The sequence below is a fragment of the Aotus nancymaae genome, unplaced genomic scaffold, assembly GCF_030222135.1.
Source record: "Aotus nancymaae isolate 86718 unplaced genomic scaffold, 86718_ANA_hifiasm-v0.15.2.pri h1tg000059l, whole genome shotgun sequence".
Lineage (NCBI taxonomy): Eukaryota > Metazoa > Chordata > Mammalia > Primates > Aotidae > Aotus > Aotus nancymaae.
The window spans coordinates 34,533,501-34,550,317 of record NW_026988473.1 but is presented as its reverse complement, the minus strand read 5'-3'; the positions used below and the strand labels follow the sequence as shown (position 1 = coordinate 34,550,317).

Here is a 16,817-nt window from a genome sequence, read left to right as displayed (position 1 = left end):
GTGCTCTTTGGAGTGATCAAAACATTTATATGTTTCTAGATGCAAATTATTATTTTAGTTCTTCTTCCTTTGGTAACAAGAAGCTATACAAGATACTGCCTTCAAGGGATTTCTTATCCTTACATGAGATCTTAGTCCAGCACAAACTACTGGCATCTTTTACACTAAATTGGTATGTTTTCATTAATGAATGAAAAAGCCATCAAAAAAAAAAAAGCCCTGAGGCAGGGAAAAAGATTAGATAAACTACCACTCTTGTGGAGCCTGAACATTTGAATCTGTCATCTTCATTTGATAAGGTCTTAAAGTGGTACTGGGTCAAAGCAGGCTGTTAGGAATGGAGGCTTTTAGTAGAAAAATGTAGCATTAACCAAACATTTGCTGAGTACTATTTTTAAGAATCATCTCTGATGTTGTGTGCTCCTAGTCACCATTACATAATGCAGTTACCACTGCCCTACAGGCACTAACCTAATTTGCAAGGGGCCTTTGGTGACTTACAATTGATTGGCTTCCAAAGTCTCCAAGAAATCAGTCAAAACAGTCTTTTAACCCAAACTCCATTTGATATGGTTTGGCTGTGTCACCACTCAAAGCCCGACTTGAATTGTATCTCCCAGAATTCTGGCGTGTTGTGGGAGGGACCCAGGGGAAGTAATTGAATCACTGGGGCCAGTCTTTTTCATGCTATTCTCATGATAGTGAATGAGTCTCATGAGATCTGATGGGCTTATCAAGGGTTTCTGCTTTTGCTTCTTCCTCGTTTTCTCTCTTGCTGCCGCCATGTAAGAAATGCCTTTTGCCTCTCGCCGTGATTCTGAGGCTTCCCTAGCCAGGTGGAACTGTAAGTCCAATTAAACCTCTTTTTGCTTCTTGTTTCAGTGTGTCTTTATCTTCAGTTTGAACATGGACTAATACAGTAAGTTTGTACCTGTAGAGTGGGGTGTTGCTGAAAAATACCCAAAAATGTGGAGGCAACTTTGGAACTGGGTAACAGGTAGAGGTTGGAACAGTTTGGATAGTTCAGAAGAAGACAGGAAAATGTGGGAAAGTTTAGAACCTCCTAGAGACTTGTTAAATGGCTTTGACAAAAATGCTGATAGTGATATAAACAATAAGGTCCAGGCTGAGGTGGTCTCAGATGGAGATGAGGAGCTTGTTGGGAACTGGAGCAAAGGTGACTCCTGTTATGTTTTAGCAAAGAGACTGGTGGCATTTTGCTCCTGCCCTAGAGATTTGTGAAACTTTAAATTTGAGAGAGATGATTTAGGGTATTTGGTGGAAGAAATGTCTAAGCAGCAAAGCATTAAAAAGGTGACTTAAAAGCACCCCATTTTAAAAGGGAAACAGCATAAAAGTTCAGAAAATTTGTAGCCTGATGATGCAGTAGAAAAAAAAACATTTTTTTTTTAGGAGAAATTTAAGCCAGCTGCAGAAATCTGCATAAGTAGCAAGGAACCTAATGTTAATCCCCAAGACCATGGGGAAAATGTCTCCAGGCCGTATTGGAGACCTTCATGGCAGCCCCCGACATCCCCAATCACAGACTTGGAGGCCCAGGAGGAAATCGTGGTTTCATGGGCTGGGTCCAGGGGCCCTGTGCTGTGTGCAGCCTAGGGACTTGATGCCCTGTGTCCCCCTCCAGCCATGGCTGAAAGGGGCCAACGTAGAGCTCAGGCTGTGGCTTCACAGGGTGGAAGCCCCAAGCCATGGCAGCTTCCACATGGTGTTGAGTCTGAGAGTGCACAGAAGAATTGAGGTTTGGGAACCTCTGTCTAGATGTCAGAAGAAGTATGGAAATGCCTGGATCCCCAGGCAAACGTTTGCTGCAGGGTGGGGCCCTCATGGAGAACATCTGCTAGGGCAGTACAGAAGGGAAATATGGGGTTAGAGCCCCCACACAGAGTTTCTCCTGGGGCACTGCCTAGTGGAGCTGTGAGAAGAGGCTCCACCATCCTCCAGACCTTGATTTGGTAGATCCACCAATGGCTTGTACCATGTGCCTGGAAAAGCCAAAGGCACTCAATACCAGCCCATGAAAGCAGCCAAGAGGGAGAATATACCCTGCAAAGCCACAGGGGTGGAGCTGCCCAAGATCATAGGAACCCACCTCGCATCAGTGTGACCTGCATGTGAGACCTGGAGTCAATGGTGATCATTTTGGAGCTTTAAAATTTGACTACCCCACTGGATCTTGGACTTGCCCTGTAACCCCTTTGTTTTGGCCAATTTCTCCTGCTTGAAAAGGCTGTATTGAGTCAATACATGTACCCTCATTGTATCTAGGAAGAAACTAGCCTGCTTTTGATTTTACTGGCTCATAGGCACAGGGAACTTGTCTCAAATGAGACTTTTGACTGTGGACTTTTTGGGTTAATGCTGAAATGTGTTAGGACTTTGGGGGACTGTTGGGAAGGCATGAACTTGTTTTGAAATGTGAGGACACGAGATTTGGAGGGTCCAGGGGCAAAATGATATGGTTTGCCTGTATCCCAACCCAAATCTCAACTTGAATTGTACCTCCCAGAATTCCCATGTGTTGTGGGAGGGACCCAGAGGGAGGTAATTGAATCATGGGGGCTGGTCTTTCCTGCACTATTCTTGTGATAATGAATAAGTCTAAGGAGATCTGATGGGTTTATCAGGGGTTTCCGCTTTTCCTTCTTCCTTATTTTTCTTTTGCCACCGCCATGGAAGAAGTGGCTTTAGCCTCCTGCCATGATTCTGAGGTCTCTCCAGCCATGTGGAACTGTAAGTCCAATTAAACCTCTTTATGTTCCCAGTTTCAGTATGTCTTTATCAGCAGTGTGAAAATGGACTAATACATTTTTTTTTTGCAAACATGCACATTATTATAAACTGTAGATACCGAAGTAGATTGTCAAGGGGAGCTTTGTTTGCAAAGACAGGGGCTCCTAGAACTGAAAGGTTCCTAGCATGGTACCCATGGACCGCTAAGGGAGGGCACACATGACCTCCAGGAGATCTATGAGGTCTCTGAAATTTTTTGCATTACTTGAATGTTTAAGTCTGTGTGATTTTCTCCACATATTGCCTATTACCAAAGAAGGGTTATAATCCTTCTTGACCTGTTCTTCAACAGTATCAGAAATTAAGCCACCAACTTTGAAAAAGCCTATATGAATAGAAATTATTGGAGCCATAAATAATCTTAAATGATACCCATAGGCTTAAAGAGTTTATCTCATTATAAATACCTACCTTTCTTTTGAGATAGGGTCTTGCTTTGTCATCCAGGCTGGAGTACAGTGGCATAAACATGGCTCACTGCAGCCTCAAACTCCTGGGCTCAAGTGATCCTCCCACCACAGCCTTCTGAGTACCTGGAAATACAGACATGTGCCACCACGCCTGGCTAATTTTTTTCTTTTTTTTCTTTTTCTGTAGAGATAGGGTCTCTCTACATTGCCCAGGCTTGTCTTGAATTCTTGGGCTCAAGAGACCCTCCTGCCTCAGCCCCCCAATTGCTGATATTACAGGCATGAGCCACCACACCTGACCAGTATCTAACTTTTAACAGCAAGAGTAACTTTGGTACTGGAAAGAGCTGAGCTTGTAGAAAAATAGCATGACTAGTTTATGATATGTTTTCCACGCCAGCTTTCCAAAGATTCTAACATGAGTTTATTCATTTGTACTCTGAGTAGATGATTTGTAGCCAACATGATAGGGTCAACTGCCTTATGACATGAGTAAATATAGTTGTTTGATAATCCTTCTTCCTCTTCCTGAGACTCAGGAGATTCTTGTCTTATCGATAGAGGTTTTAGAGGAAAGGAAAGGAGAATATAGGACTGCTGGGTCATGGAAAGTAATTTCCTGCAACTCTAAGGAACACAGCCTAGGGCTCATCTTCTGTGGAAGCCAATACATTTCTCATCAGATCAAATCCATCTTGGTGCGAAAGTTAAGGGAGATTGTATTCTTTGCCTCCTTCACATATATGACTAATGGAAAACTAATAGTTTAGAATAGTCTGCTTTGGGACATATGCAAATTTTTCTAATTTCCATGTGTATGGTCAAGGACACTGATAATGATACTAAGCAGTTACTCAGTGGCAGAAATTCCGATACTCTGATATAGAGGTCTGATATTTCAAGTTAAATTTATTCAAGTGAAAATAGTAGCCTTTGACCAAGGTAATGAAGGTTCTGGGGCTCTTTCCTCTGAGACTTTTTTTCCCATTCTGTGTTTTGACTTGACATTTTTATTTTTGCATTTGCAAGCATGCAAATAAATTTAGCCTGCCCTTGCGTAATTTGACCTCTCTGTGTTGAGTTTTCCTTCTTTTCAGGCACCTGCCTGCCTTTCATCTGCTACAAATCCAGAGCCAAATGAAGAGAGTATCTTAATATTTCAAGAACACTTACTACTGAGGTGTCCTAAAAATATCTCATGCAGATTGGGCTGTCTTACTCATTCACCAGTGTATCCCTGGCACCTAGCACACAGAAAAGTGCTGATAAAAAAAGCCCACATTTGCAGTATCTGCGATGTCCTTGGAGGTAATAGTGACCCACGTGCTCAGGGATGCAGCTTTGCTCTTGATTCCTGATTTGTACTTTGTCTTGAACTTTAGTGATTCATCACTGTCTTGTGAACTCTTCAATGTTTGTTTGTTTGTTTTTATGGATTTAGGAGTACAAATGCAGATTCGTTACATGGATATATTATATAGTAGTGAAGTCTGGGCTTTTAGTTGTAACCATCACCCAAATAGTGTACATTGTACCTGTTAGTTAAGTTCTAATCCCCCACTCCGCTCAATCTCCAAGCCTCAAATATTGATTATTCCACTCTCTATATGCATGTGTACATGTAATTTAGTTCTCATTTATAAGTGAGAACATGCAGCATTTGACTTTCTGTTTCTGAGTTTTTTACTTAAGATAATGGACTCCAGTTCCATCCATGTTGCTGCAAAAGACATGTTTTTATTGCTTTTTCTGGCTGAGTAGTATTCCATGGTATGTGTGTATATGTGTCCATATATTTATATATAAAATCAACCTAAGTGTTCATCACAGATGACTGTATAAAGAAAATGTAGTGTGTGTGTATGTGTGTGTGTTTCTGTATATCATATATAATATATATGTACATTATATATATTGTGTATATATATAGTACATATTGTGTGTATATATATAGTACATACATATATTGTACATATATGTATATATAGAAACATACATATATATGTATGTATAATACATATATGTATGTGTATATATATGCAAAAACATATGCATATATATTATATATATATATACAGAAACATATGTATATACAGAAACACATACAGAGAAAATTTTATAGGTTGATCTCCTATCTTTGCTGTTGTGAATAGTGCTGTAATAAACATAAAAGTGTAGGTATTTTTTTGATATAATGATTTCTTTTCTATTGGGTAGATACCCAGTAGAGGCATTGCTAGGTCGAATGGCAGTTCTAGTTTTAATTCTTTAAAAAAATTCCATACTGTTTTTGATAGAGGTTGTACTAATTTACATTTTCACAAACTACAATGAGATATAATCTTACACCAGACCAATGTTTTAAAAGTTTTGCTTGTGTAATTTTTATTTGTTTTCATGGGAAAGAGTGATCCAAATAACCAGAAATAAAAATGCACTAGTGTCTTAGGAATATTTCCATTGGATCTGTAAGGTTAGCCATGTTTTACATGAGTTTCCTAAATACGTGTTGGAAATCATCAAGTGTCTCTTTGCAATAAAAATTTTGCTTTATTTTGCTTTGGCAGCTCCTCAAGGGAAAGTGTAGCATTTATGATAGCAAGTTATGCATTGAAATCATGCTCCTGATTTTTTCAAACCTCCTGTAAAATTTTACTCCCCAAATTCCTTTATAATAAAATGGTATTTGATTTTATCCTGCATTTAAAACTTAATATTTCAGCATAAAAGATCGAATTTTATTCTCATTATTTTCATTCTCAAGCTACCAGTAAATTCTAAATTCTTTTCTTTTGTATTTCCATGTGATCATTGACAGAAGTGCAGAATAACTACAGACTGGGTTTAAGTAGAATTTGTGTAGACAGTTGTCTTTGCCAGCTGACTTTATGGGGCTTGAATGTGTTCACATCTCAACATGTGTGCTCTCAGGTGATTACTCATTCCTAATCATGTCCTTTAGACCTCATGGAGTCCCTTCAGAATCACCAGTGACCCAATATTTAATTAAATATCTCTAATAAGCATTTGTTAATAATATTTTAATTTTTTAAATGATTATGTAGATACAAGTGTAATTGACTGAAGATAATGTATGGTTTAGGGATTATGATTAACATTGGACTTTACCATTTGAAGGTCTTTAGTTGCAATAATAACTATAGGATTTATACCATTTTATATTTCGCAGAGTGTTTAACTCGCATAGTTCTTAAAATAGTCATGTAAGGCTATTATTATTCCTATTATGTTATACAAGTTAGGAAACCGAGACTTAATTTAAAAGTAAGATTTTAAAACTAATATATAATCCCAGATTATTTATTCCCAAATTCATAGGTTATCCTGATTTTTTAAATTGTTATTAGGAATATAGTAATATATTTGTTATTGTTATCAGGTCAGTAGTTAATATTTATAATAAACAATATAATTGGTATTATGCATATCAAAAACCATATTATTAGATCATATTGAGCTGTAACAAGTTACATCCAATATTGAACTTTACAGGATCTCTATTTATTGCCATATTTGTTTTAGAATAAATTATTACAGCCAAAATTGAGACTCCTATATAATACTCTCTGATTTTTTCCCTCAATTAGTCTCAACAGAACTACTTTTTTGCTTTTGGTGATTAGCTTTCCTATGAATATTTTTGTACTTTAACAATGTTGAAAATCATTTTTATGTTTTTAAGCTTTGAAAAAAATGTAACATTAGACATTGCTTTTACAAAAGACCAATAGCATCACTTTGATAGATATAAAAGCAGACACATTCATGCTGTCATATTCCACTGAATGACTACAAAACAAGTGGCATTAACTGTTTGACCACAATTTATTTTTCACATTCCAGCTGATGGACTGTTTTGTTTTCAGCCTTCTGCTATTTCAGATAATGTAATATTTCTTCTTTTATTAAATACGTGTTTATATCTTATGACATCTTTCCATTGGATTATTTGCCTTTTCTTATTAATATCACAGTTATTTATACAACCTGAAGGTTAATACTTTAGTGGTTGTATTCATAAAAATATATTCTAGTTATAACTGATTTTTTCAAAGTCTTTATGATATCTTTTAAATTTACAAAGCTTTTATTTGAATGTAATTGCATCTACCCTCTTTTTTTTTTAACTGGTACTGGTGCTTTTTTCTTATTAAAAGAAAACACAAATTTCCTACCAAAATTATTATAAAATGCTCTCATTTTTTATTCTAAAAGTTATTTTTTAATTTTGCTTTTCTTGCTTAAATCTTTAATCCTCTCATTTTGTTTTCTTATTGTAAATTGGAAAGTTAAGGGTCTGTTTATTTCCATCAAATTAATTTATTTCTTTAGTGTCTCTAATTGAGTAGTCCACTATATCCATGAAGAGTTTATGGATTTGTAATTCCATCTCAATCATATACATACTGCTGTATTTCTATTCTGTTTTTATTTCTATATTATTTTATTTTGATTTTTATGTTGCCTATTCCTGCATGAATACCATATGTCTGTTTAAGAAATATTTATGAACTGTAAATTTTTATGTTAGTTTCTATAAGCTATATTCTCATACATTTTACAATCAAAAATACATCTTTAATTCAGTTTAGCAGCTTTATTGATATAAAATTTACATGGTATACAATGAATCACCCATTTAAAGTATTAGATTCAATGTTTTTAGTATATTCATAGGATTGTGCAACCATCCCCACATTCTAATTTTAAAACATTTTGATTCCCTAGAAAGAAACCTTGTACCTGTTAGAAGTTATTCTCCTTACTACCCACTCCTCCCATAGCCCTAGGAAATGATTAATTTATTTTCCATCTCTGTGTATTTACTTACTATTGAATTTTATATGGATGGAATCATATGACTGTGTGTGTGTGTGTGTGTGTGTGTGTGTGTATGTGACTGCCTTCTTTCATTTAGTATAACATTTTCAAGGTAGACCTATGTTGTAGCATGTGTCAACTTTTCATTTCTTTCTATGGCCAAATATTTTATTGGATAAATATATGTGCCACATTATTTATGTATTAAGATGATGGGCTTTTTGATTTTCTTCTGTTTTTTTTACTATTGTGAATAATGCTTCTATGAAAATTTGTGTGCAAGTTTTTGTGTGGATGCATTGTTTTTGTTTCTCTGGGATATATACTTAGGAGTGAAACTTATCATATTGCAACTTTATGTTTAATTATATGAGAAATTGCCAAATTGTTTTCCCAAAGATTCTGCACTGCTTTACATCCCCATCAATGATGAACAAGGGTTTGAGTTTCTCCATATGCTTGTCAATACTTTATTTTTTGTCTTTTTCATTATGGCCTTCACAGATGGGGAAAAATGGTATCTCACTGTGATTTTGATTTCTAATCTAAATAACTACAATTTTGTTAATAACTAATAACTATAATTATGTTAAGAATTTTTGAATGTGCTTGTTGTTTATATCTGTATCTTTTTTGGAGAAATATCTATTCATGTCATTTATCCATTTTTAATTGGTTATTTGTGTTAATTGGTTTATTTGTTGAGTTATAAGAGCTGTTTACATATTAAGGAAACAAGTTCCTTATCAGATATATGGTTTTTAAATACTTTTCCCATTCTGTGGTTTACATTTTCACTTTATGGTATATTTTGCAGCAATAAATACATAAGTAAAAAATACCTGGTTTTGCTCTCTATGATAAGTAAGGTCTGTAACAAGAGCTATTAAGAGGAAATAGTTGTAACTCTAAAATGTTTTAGCTACATACCAAGAGTGTTGGATTTTTGTCTAATTTAGGAGTGTAAACTAGAACTACTAAGTAAACCGTAGCATCAGACTACCAGTGTCTAGACCTCCATCTTTTAACATAATAATTACCATAAAAGGATACAGAAAGTCAAAAATAAATTCCACTGCTAGAAACTAATAAAAATATTTCTATTATTAACAGATTCAATAGGACAGGAGTAAGAATAATGAACCTAGAATACAGATACTTGGCTTTATGAGCTGAAACCCACCTGATGGCCACCCAAATTATGGAGGAGAGTTGGACTAACCTGATTCATTGTCTGCCTTTAACATTGGACTGCAAAGGCAACACAACCAAGGAAATTAACCACCTACAGCCCTTGAGCAGTCTTCTGAGCAGGCCAGAGTTATGCCCTGCTTCCTCTGTCCTGCCCCACCTGGGCCTATTACTCTTTAAATCCAATAAAAACAAAAAATACCTACTAAATGGGTATAGCAATATTTGGTTACATTGGTTCTGAATATAAAAATGTGGAGAAAAAGAATACAGTGGGTGGGAGCAGATACTGGCAGCACCTGAGAGCTGTGCACACTGGGAAGAGTGTTATCCTTGTTACATCCTTGTTTTGCCATGTTACACAGCATGGCAAAACAACATTTTAAGCATAGGTCAGGAATCAGTAATCAAGGAGATTCCACCTGTACAGAGCCATGCATGCTGCATGAAGACTTGCAAGATACCATAAATTGTATGAGGGTCTTTACACAACAAGCTCCACATCAGGTCAAGATTGGCAAGATGAGGTAGAATCTGTCAACAATCAAAGGGTTGGTGAATGAACTATGACCATTTCACAAATGTAAGTCGAATGGAAAACATCTTTATAATATTCAGTATTCACACATATAGAGACTAGATTTAGGACAAAAAACAGGACCATAAAGCAATGAGGAAAGAGATCTTTTTACTATAGGGTGCTGTAACAATTGGATAACCATATGAGAGAGTGGTATAAATAAGGCTTATTCAGGAGTTGGTGAGTTTCTATTTCTTAACTTGGGTAATGGTTATGTAGGTGTTTATCTTGCAATAACTCATTAAGCTATGAATTTCTTTTACTACACTTTGTGTTTTGTAGTGAGTTATGTTTCAAAATTATACATAAAGGACTTCTACTTTCCTTTGCTATGATTCCATACTCACATCAATGTTATTTGCATTACTTATCTGTGTTTCTAACTGTCTTTGTCCTGAGAAAGATAATTTTTAAGAAAGTAAAAGGGTTCATTTGGATTATTGGAAAACAAGTAAAATCCCAGTGTAAGTGAATACATTATATAGTTTTACCTGATTTTTTTGTTAAAATAGCCAACATTTTTCTGATCTCCTGAGATGAATCAGACAGCATGGGGAGTGTTCTGCATGCACTATCTCATTTAGCCATAATAATAATTCTACAATGTTGGTAACATTGTTATCTTCATTTAAAAGCTGTAGAATTTAGGCTAAGCAGTGAAGTTAAATGCCTAAGAAGACAATAAATTAGATTCCAAGTACGTCTGAACACAGTTCTCAACACCTTAACCAATGTGTCATACTACATTTTACTAACTCACAAGTATGAAGTACAGATAACCAGCAATCACCTACTGATTAATGATATGATCTAATTTTGTATGTGCTTGATAAAGACTGGCTGTGGTAAATTCACAAAGATATATAACCTTCAGTGTCTGTTGGTACCGATCAGGCTTCTTCTGGATACACTCTGACATTCTTCATGTGTTTATAGCTCATAACTCTATTAGGGTGCATACTAGATAGAGCATTGTAATGAAATATTTACATGCCTATAACTGCAAGTATATGATAAAATCCCTTAAAATGTTAAATGTCTTATTTTCCTTAACCCTACAGGTTAGCACACAGGTGTTAAATGATACCTATAGATTGAGGAGAAACATTCAGAAAATAAAAAGCCTCTCACCCTCACCAAGACAAGCAGTTAGTGCCATAATTTTATTTGAAGAATACTGTAAAACAGGTTCTTGTGAGAATGCGCAAATCTCTACTACTGTTTTGCAAATGGGCTAAAATATTTGCAAAGGGTTCCTACTCAACATGAGCTATAACTTGCATGTTCTTGGGATATTTTTTAGAAAGATCAGCTTTTCTGAAAGTATCTGAGCAAACACATTAATGATTGAGTTATTTTTAAAACTGTTTAAATAGGTACCTGATGAATGTTCTGCATCCCAGCTCCTCTGAGAAAAGTGAATTTTATTCTGTCCCCTAGAGACAATAAACATGAAAAATCTCTAAATCAAATGCATTCCTACTGTAATTGGAAAGTGTTTCACTATTTCCAATAACTCATGAAATTAATGGTGATTTTATGTTTGGTCTGTTGTTATTATACCAAACAATTGAAGAAGCTGTATTCCTTTTATCTAGATATAATGACATACGTAATCAGTTTTCAGTGAATTCTATATTTAAACAACAGGTTTGAACACGGGTTAATTAACATATTTGTTAATGGCTGTCATATATATTAAAATAAAGTATACCACTATTAACCTTAAAATGATACAGAACCTCTACTGAGTTCTTTCTACATAATTCAGAAGAGGTTTCCAAATTTTGCTATGCTTCTCTATTGTCATTTTGAGATCTACTTTTTATTATTGTCTGTTAAAACTGGTAAAAACTCACCATTCAACATTTGGAATTTATATAATAATTAAATTAAAATTCCAGTTAATAAGTTTTGAAGTTATTTACTCACTGAGAGACAAAATTTGGGTATAAGAGGTTACTTTTTTTTATAAAGATGTGGATTTTTAAAACAGATAGCTGTCTTTCTGGGAGAGTTTAGCATTTACTTAGCTTAGAATTAGAGTAATGGAAAATAACTATCATGGTTCCATTTTGAGTCTATACTGCTTTTAAAATGAAAAGCATATAAAATATTTTGAAAACCTTTTTGTCTTTCTAATATTTTTTTTTCCTACCAACCAGTCTCTTGATTTCTAGGTCTTCTCATTGAAGGACATTTGCCTTCACCTGGGATTAAATATGTTTCCAGTGCTATGAGATTCAGTTGATTCTATTTACTACACTGGGAGGGTAGTATACTTTAAGAAAACATGGAGAAAAATGTGTGTATCATTTTATTTTCACCTAATCCTTTCTTAGATCAGCATGGAGATGCCTGTAAACAGTCGGTCACAGTTATAAAGTTAAAAAGCAAGCCAAATTGTAACTAATTTCAGTGCTACTATGATTTTGAGATTCTTCATTTTAGCCTATTATAATTTTTTCTATTATAAATGTCGGAAGGGAGAGGATGACAGATGACCACATGATTTTTTTAGGCCTGTATTCTTGAGATTAACCCTGTCTACTGAATACATGGAACTATGGGTGTTCTCTTCTTTACTTCCTTCTCTTCTTTCTTCTTTCCTTCTTTCTATAAATATTTACTGATGCCTACAATGTGTCTGGCTGTCAACCAGATGTGTAAGATACTATGTAAACCAAAAAGTTAAAAAGTTCTTACCTTCATAAAATTTATATCTTTGCAGAATAAGACTGTCAGCAAACAAAAGATAATTAATAAATTAGTTAGCACTATATATATATGTGTATATATATATATGTGTGTGTATATATATATATATATATAAGTTAGAAGTTAGCAGATGCTAAGAAAAAATATATTAGGGGAAGTGGGATCAAGAGTGATGAGTCACATGGAGAGCAATTGGAGGGTTACATGATCTCCTCAATTGGAGGAGTTACATGATCTCGTCTATAATATCGAGAATCACTGAGGTAACTCAACTGTCATGTTGAGAACAAACTATACAGGAGAAAAGAGAAGCAAAGAGACAAGCCAGGCTATTGCAATAATCCAATAGAGATTATCATGGTTTACACCAGAGTGATAGTAATGGTAGTAGTAATGAAAGTGTTAGAAAGTGGTGAGATTTTAAATATATTTTGAAAGATTTTCTTGATGATTTGAATGTTAGATGGGCAAGAAAGAAAAAAAAGATGACTCGAGATGTTTGATGTTAGTAATTGAAAAGACAAAATTGCAATCAACCAGATTAAAGAAGGTTGCAGGAAGTACCTGTTTGAAGAAGATAAGCAATTTCATCTTGGACAGTTAACTCTGAGATATTCATTAGACATCCAGAAGGCAGTTAGATATATAAGCCGGTGAATACTTTTGTAATAGTCAACATACAGATGGTTATTTAAAGCCATGAGCTTGGATGAAATCACAAGGAGGGAGTATATAGGGTAAAAAAGGCAAGAGAACCAATGAATGGTTCATTAACAAATCAGAGGAAGAGAGAACAAGTGACCACTTAACTAGAAGTAAATCCAGATACATTAGATATCCTGGGAGTCAAAGGAAAAAGGTGTATCAAGTCGGTGAGAGTGATTCCACTGCAGGAAGGTAAATTTAAAAGACAGCAAATTGATAACTGGATACAGCAATGACTATGTCTTTTGTGACCTGGATGAAAAAAGTGTCTGAAGTGTTGGAGGCAAAAGCCCTCTAAAATCTGAATTTGTGCCTTCTGTGGCAAAAAATTCCCTCACCTAAAAGTATTTCTCTTATGTAACATCTGGAAATGACCTTTTTTGTTAGTCTTTTTAAAATACTCAAGCCTTAGTCCTAGGAATGTTTATTTGTATATGGGCTTTATCTTTTTAAATATAGTGGTCATGACCGCCAGGTAAGGTATCAAATTGGTGGATATGCTGGCTTTGTTATTTTCTTTTCTGTGATATCTGTATGTCTCTTAACCTCTTTGGCTTATATGTATTCATGTCAATATCTACCTTCATGGGTTATGGCAATTGAATTAAATAACCTTTTGAAGCACTTGGCACAATGCATAGTGGCACATAGTAAGTATTTGATAGCTACTACTGTCATTATTACTCTCTTATGGAATTACTAATTACAATTAGTTACTAATTGTAATTACAATTAGTAACTAATTGTAATTACAATTAGTTACTTAGTCACTTTATAGTCCTTTCCAGATCCTGTGGAATCTTCCAGGATTCCATATTAATCCTGGAAATCTCAAAACTTTTTCATTCATTGTAGAAAAGACTGTGTAAAGCTTTCTTGTTCTTGAACTTGGAAGTTTCTATTACTAAATTTACGCACTTGAACTTAATCTCTCTGAAGAGCCAGAGTCCACTAGAGGCTCCTCAGATAACCTCACCTGTCACTGTAGGGTGAGTATTTCTTGGATATTATTTCTGTTTCTTCACCTGAATGAATTGTTGGCCTTTATCTCCTTGAACATCAGGTTGCTCTGGTCCTCACTTCTTTCAACTGGAGCTGCATATGTGCCCCAGTCAGGGTCCTCCAAAGCAGTCTGAAATGCCTTTGTCTGACATTATCTAATATCTCCCCAGATGTTGGAAAGTGTTTTGAATCTGAAGAATGCCTGGATGGGAAACATTAAATAGAGAGTTGATACAGATGTCCAAATAGTTTGAAGGAAAGTGGAGAAAGAAGGATAAGGTAGATAATAGTTGTGAACATGAACTTGGAGTCAGAAGAAATTAGGTTCAAGTCTTGGTTCCTCGTTGATCTTGGGCAATATACTGGAAAATCCCCACTAAGAGGACCATGAGGAAAATGTGTTGATCAATAAAGCTGATTTATCGAAGTTACTTACAACAAATAAGAATCCACATGGATAGTCTTAGTAGTGTTTCAGAAGAATGAAGTTAGGGAAGGGTTTTCAAAGGATTCTCACAGCCCAGACTGGGTAATTTTAAGGTAGGTCTTACAAGGCAGGAATTTGGTTGAAAATTGGACAGAGTCCATTAAAAATAGCTTAAGTTGGTGGGTACAACTGAATGAAGGCTCTAGAGCAGTCTTGCTGAGCAAGCAATTTGTTTTGAAAAGTAAGCTGTTTTAGTTGGTTTGCAGTCATATATTCTTAGAAAAAGTATTTCCCAAAGCAAATAGCTTAGGGATTATTTTTTGGTTTCAGTATTACTAAATATGGATTTAGGAAAATAATGACTGGACTGAGTGTTATTCAACACAGGAAATAAAGTTGGTTTCAGTTCTTAGTATTTATGTTCTCTAAGCCTTAGTGTCTTTATCTTTGAAATGCACATAGTGAGTAGTATATAGAATAAAGTATTGAAAGCACTTATATCTGGTCAAGATGTTTACTAAATACTCAATGTATATTAGCATTATTTTATGATTAAATAAAATAGTAAATAATTATTTTATTATTTGTTGTTATATGATATTATTTTCATGAGTCTTATTGAATAAAACATATGCATTTTTATGCCAGTACCACAGAACCCACATTCAGGTATCAGATTGCCTAATTTTATTTCCTGGAACATCATTTGCTAATGTGGCTCCTATAGTAGATTGTAAACTTTCTTTAATTGTATTTCCATATCTCACAGTAGTAGTAGTAGCAATATTAAAAGTAAATTTTTTGATATTGATTGCTAGTGTTCAAATGAAAGTAACTATAATGAAAAATGTATGTACTTGTCTAACCCACACCATTAACAATCATTGCTTTATTTCCAGAATGACATGAATTACATAGCATCCAGTGGACCGCTATTCAAAGATGGCAAAAAAAGAATCGATTACATCTTGGTTTATAGAAAGACAAATATACAATATGACAAAAGAAACACATTTGAAAAGAACCTCAGAGCAGAAGGCTTGATGTTGGAGAAGGAGGTAGGTGCTTTACTATTGTTAGTTATGTGATAAAATGTGTTGGAACAGATATCATCACTTATGGTTTAGAAAGGAAAATATGCATCACATGACTTTATAAAATACATAGTTCTTTTCTACCAAATGTTAAATAAATACATTTACATAGCCCCATTAAATATGTATTCAGTTTTTAGTCTTTACAAATTCTGTACAATTTAAATATTTTCAAAGGGCATGACTATTTTTGCAACTTTAAAAACTGAATAAGGAATGATTATAGTTATATAAAGTAGAAAACCTTTTGTAAAGAAAAATAAAATTTTGAAAGAGAAGAGTTTGCCAACTATTAATGTCTATTTTTTAGTGCTAGAACTGTATATGATTTTCTTCCCAAATCTTTTTCTTTTGTGAGTTAAAAATAAATGTTCTTGGAAGAATTTATTTTTTCTAGTTAAACAATAACAGTTTCAAAACTTACTGTGAAAAAAAATAGAAAGAAAGAAAAACATATCCCCCATGGTCCTAGTATCAGAGAAAAATTTTTTAAAAAACATTCTCATTATTTTAGTTATACCTTGTGTGGTTGTAGAAAACACATATTAATCACATTACAGAAAGAAGAAACTTTAAGGTAGAAAATTAGAAGTATAGATATGTACAAAATAAAAACTCAAAGTCCGTATCTACACTCTCTCAAATCATATCCTTCTCTCCTTTGGTGGTCTTGTTAGTGACTTGATTTTATCTTACTAGGTGCCCCTCAATATATTTTCTATGTATATACAAATATATAAAATGTTATACAAAATTGGCCATGATATATATGACATATATCTGTGTATACACACATACACATGGATGATATAGATGATATATGTGTACATACACATACATACATTTATGATATATATGTGTATATACTTATATATGTATATATACATATACATACACATATCTCTCTATATATATTATTCTGCTATTCATTCCTGTCATTTAGCAATATATTACAGATATCTTAAACTGCCATTACATTTAGAACCAATTCAGCTTTTTACTAGATACATATTATTACAAGTTAGGGATTTAGTCAG

The 16,817-nt window shown here is 34.3% G+C and overlaps 1 protein-coding gene across 3 annotated transcripts in view; it reads left to right on the top strand.

Moving 5' to 3' along the window:
- The window catches only part of ANO3 (anoctamin 3), a 429,363-nt gene that overhangs the window by 284,540 nt on the left and 128,006 nt on the right, over nt 1-16,817 (top strand). For all 3 annotated transcript variants that reach the window (XM_021665048.2, XM_064365095.1, XM_064365094.1), the window contains one exon: nt 15,586-15,744. In XM_021665048.2, coding sequence (XP_021520723.2) covers nt 15,586-15,744 — 159 coding nt within the window. The remainder of the gene's footprint in view (nt 1-15,585; nt 15,745-16,817) is intronic.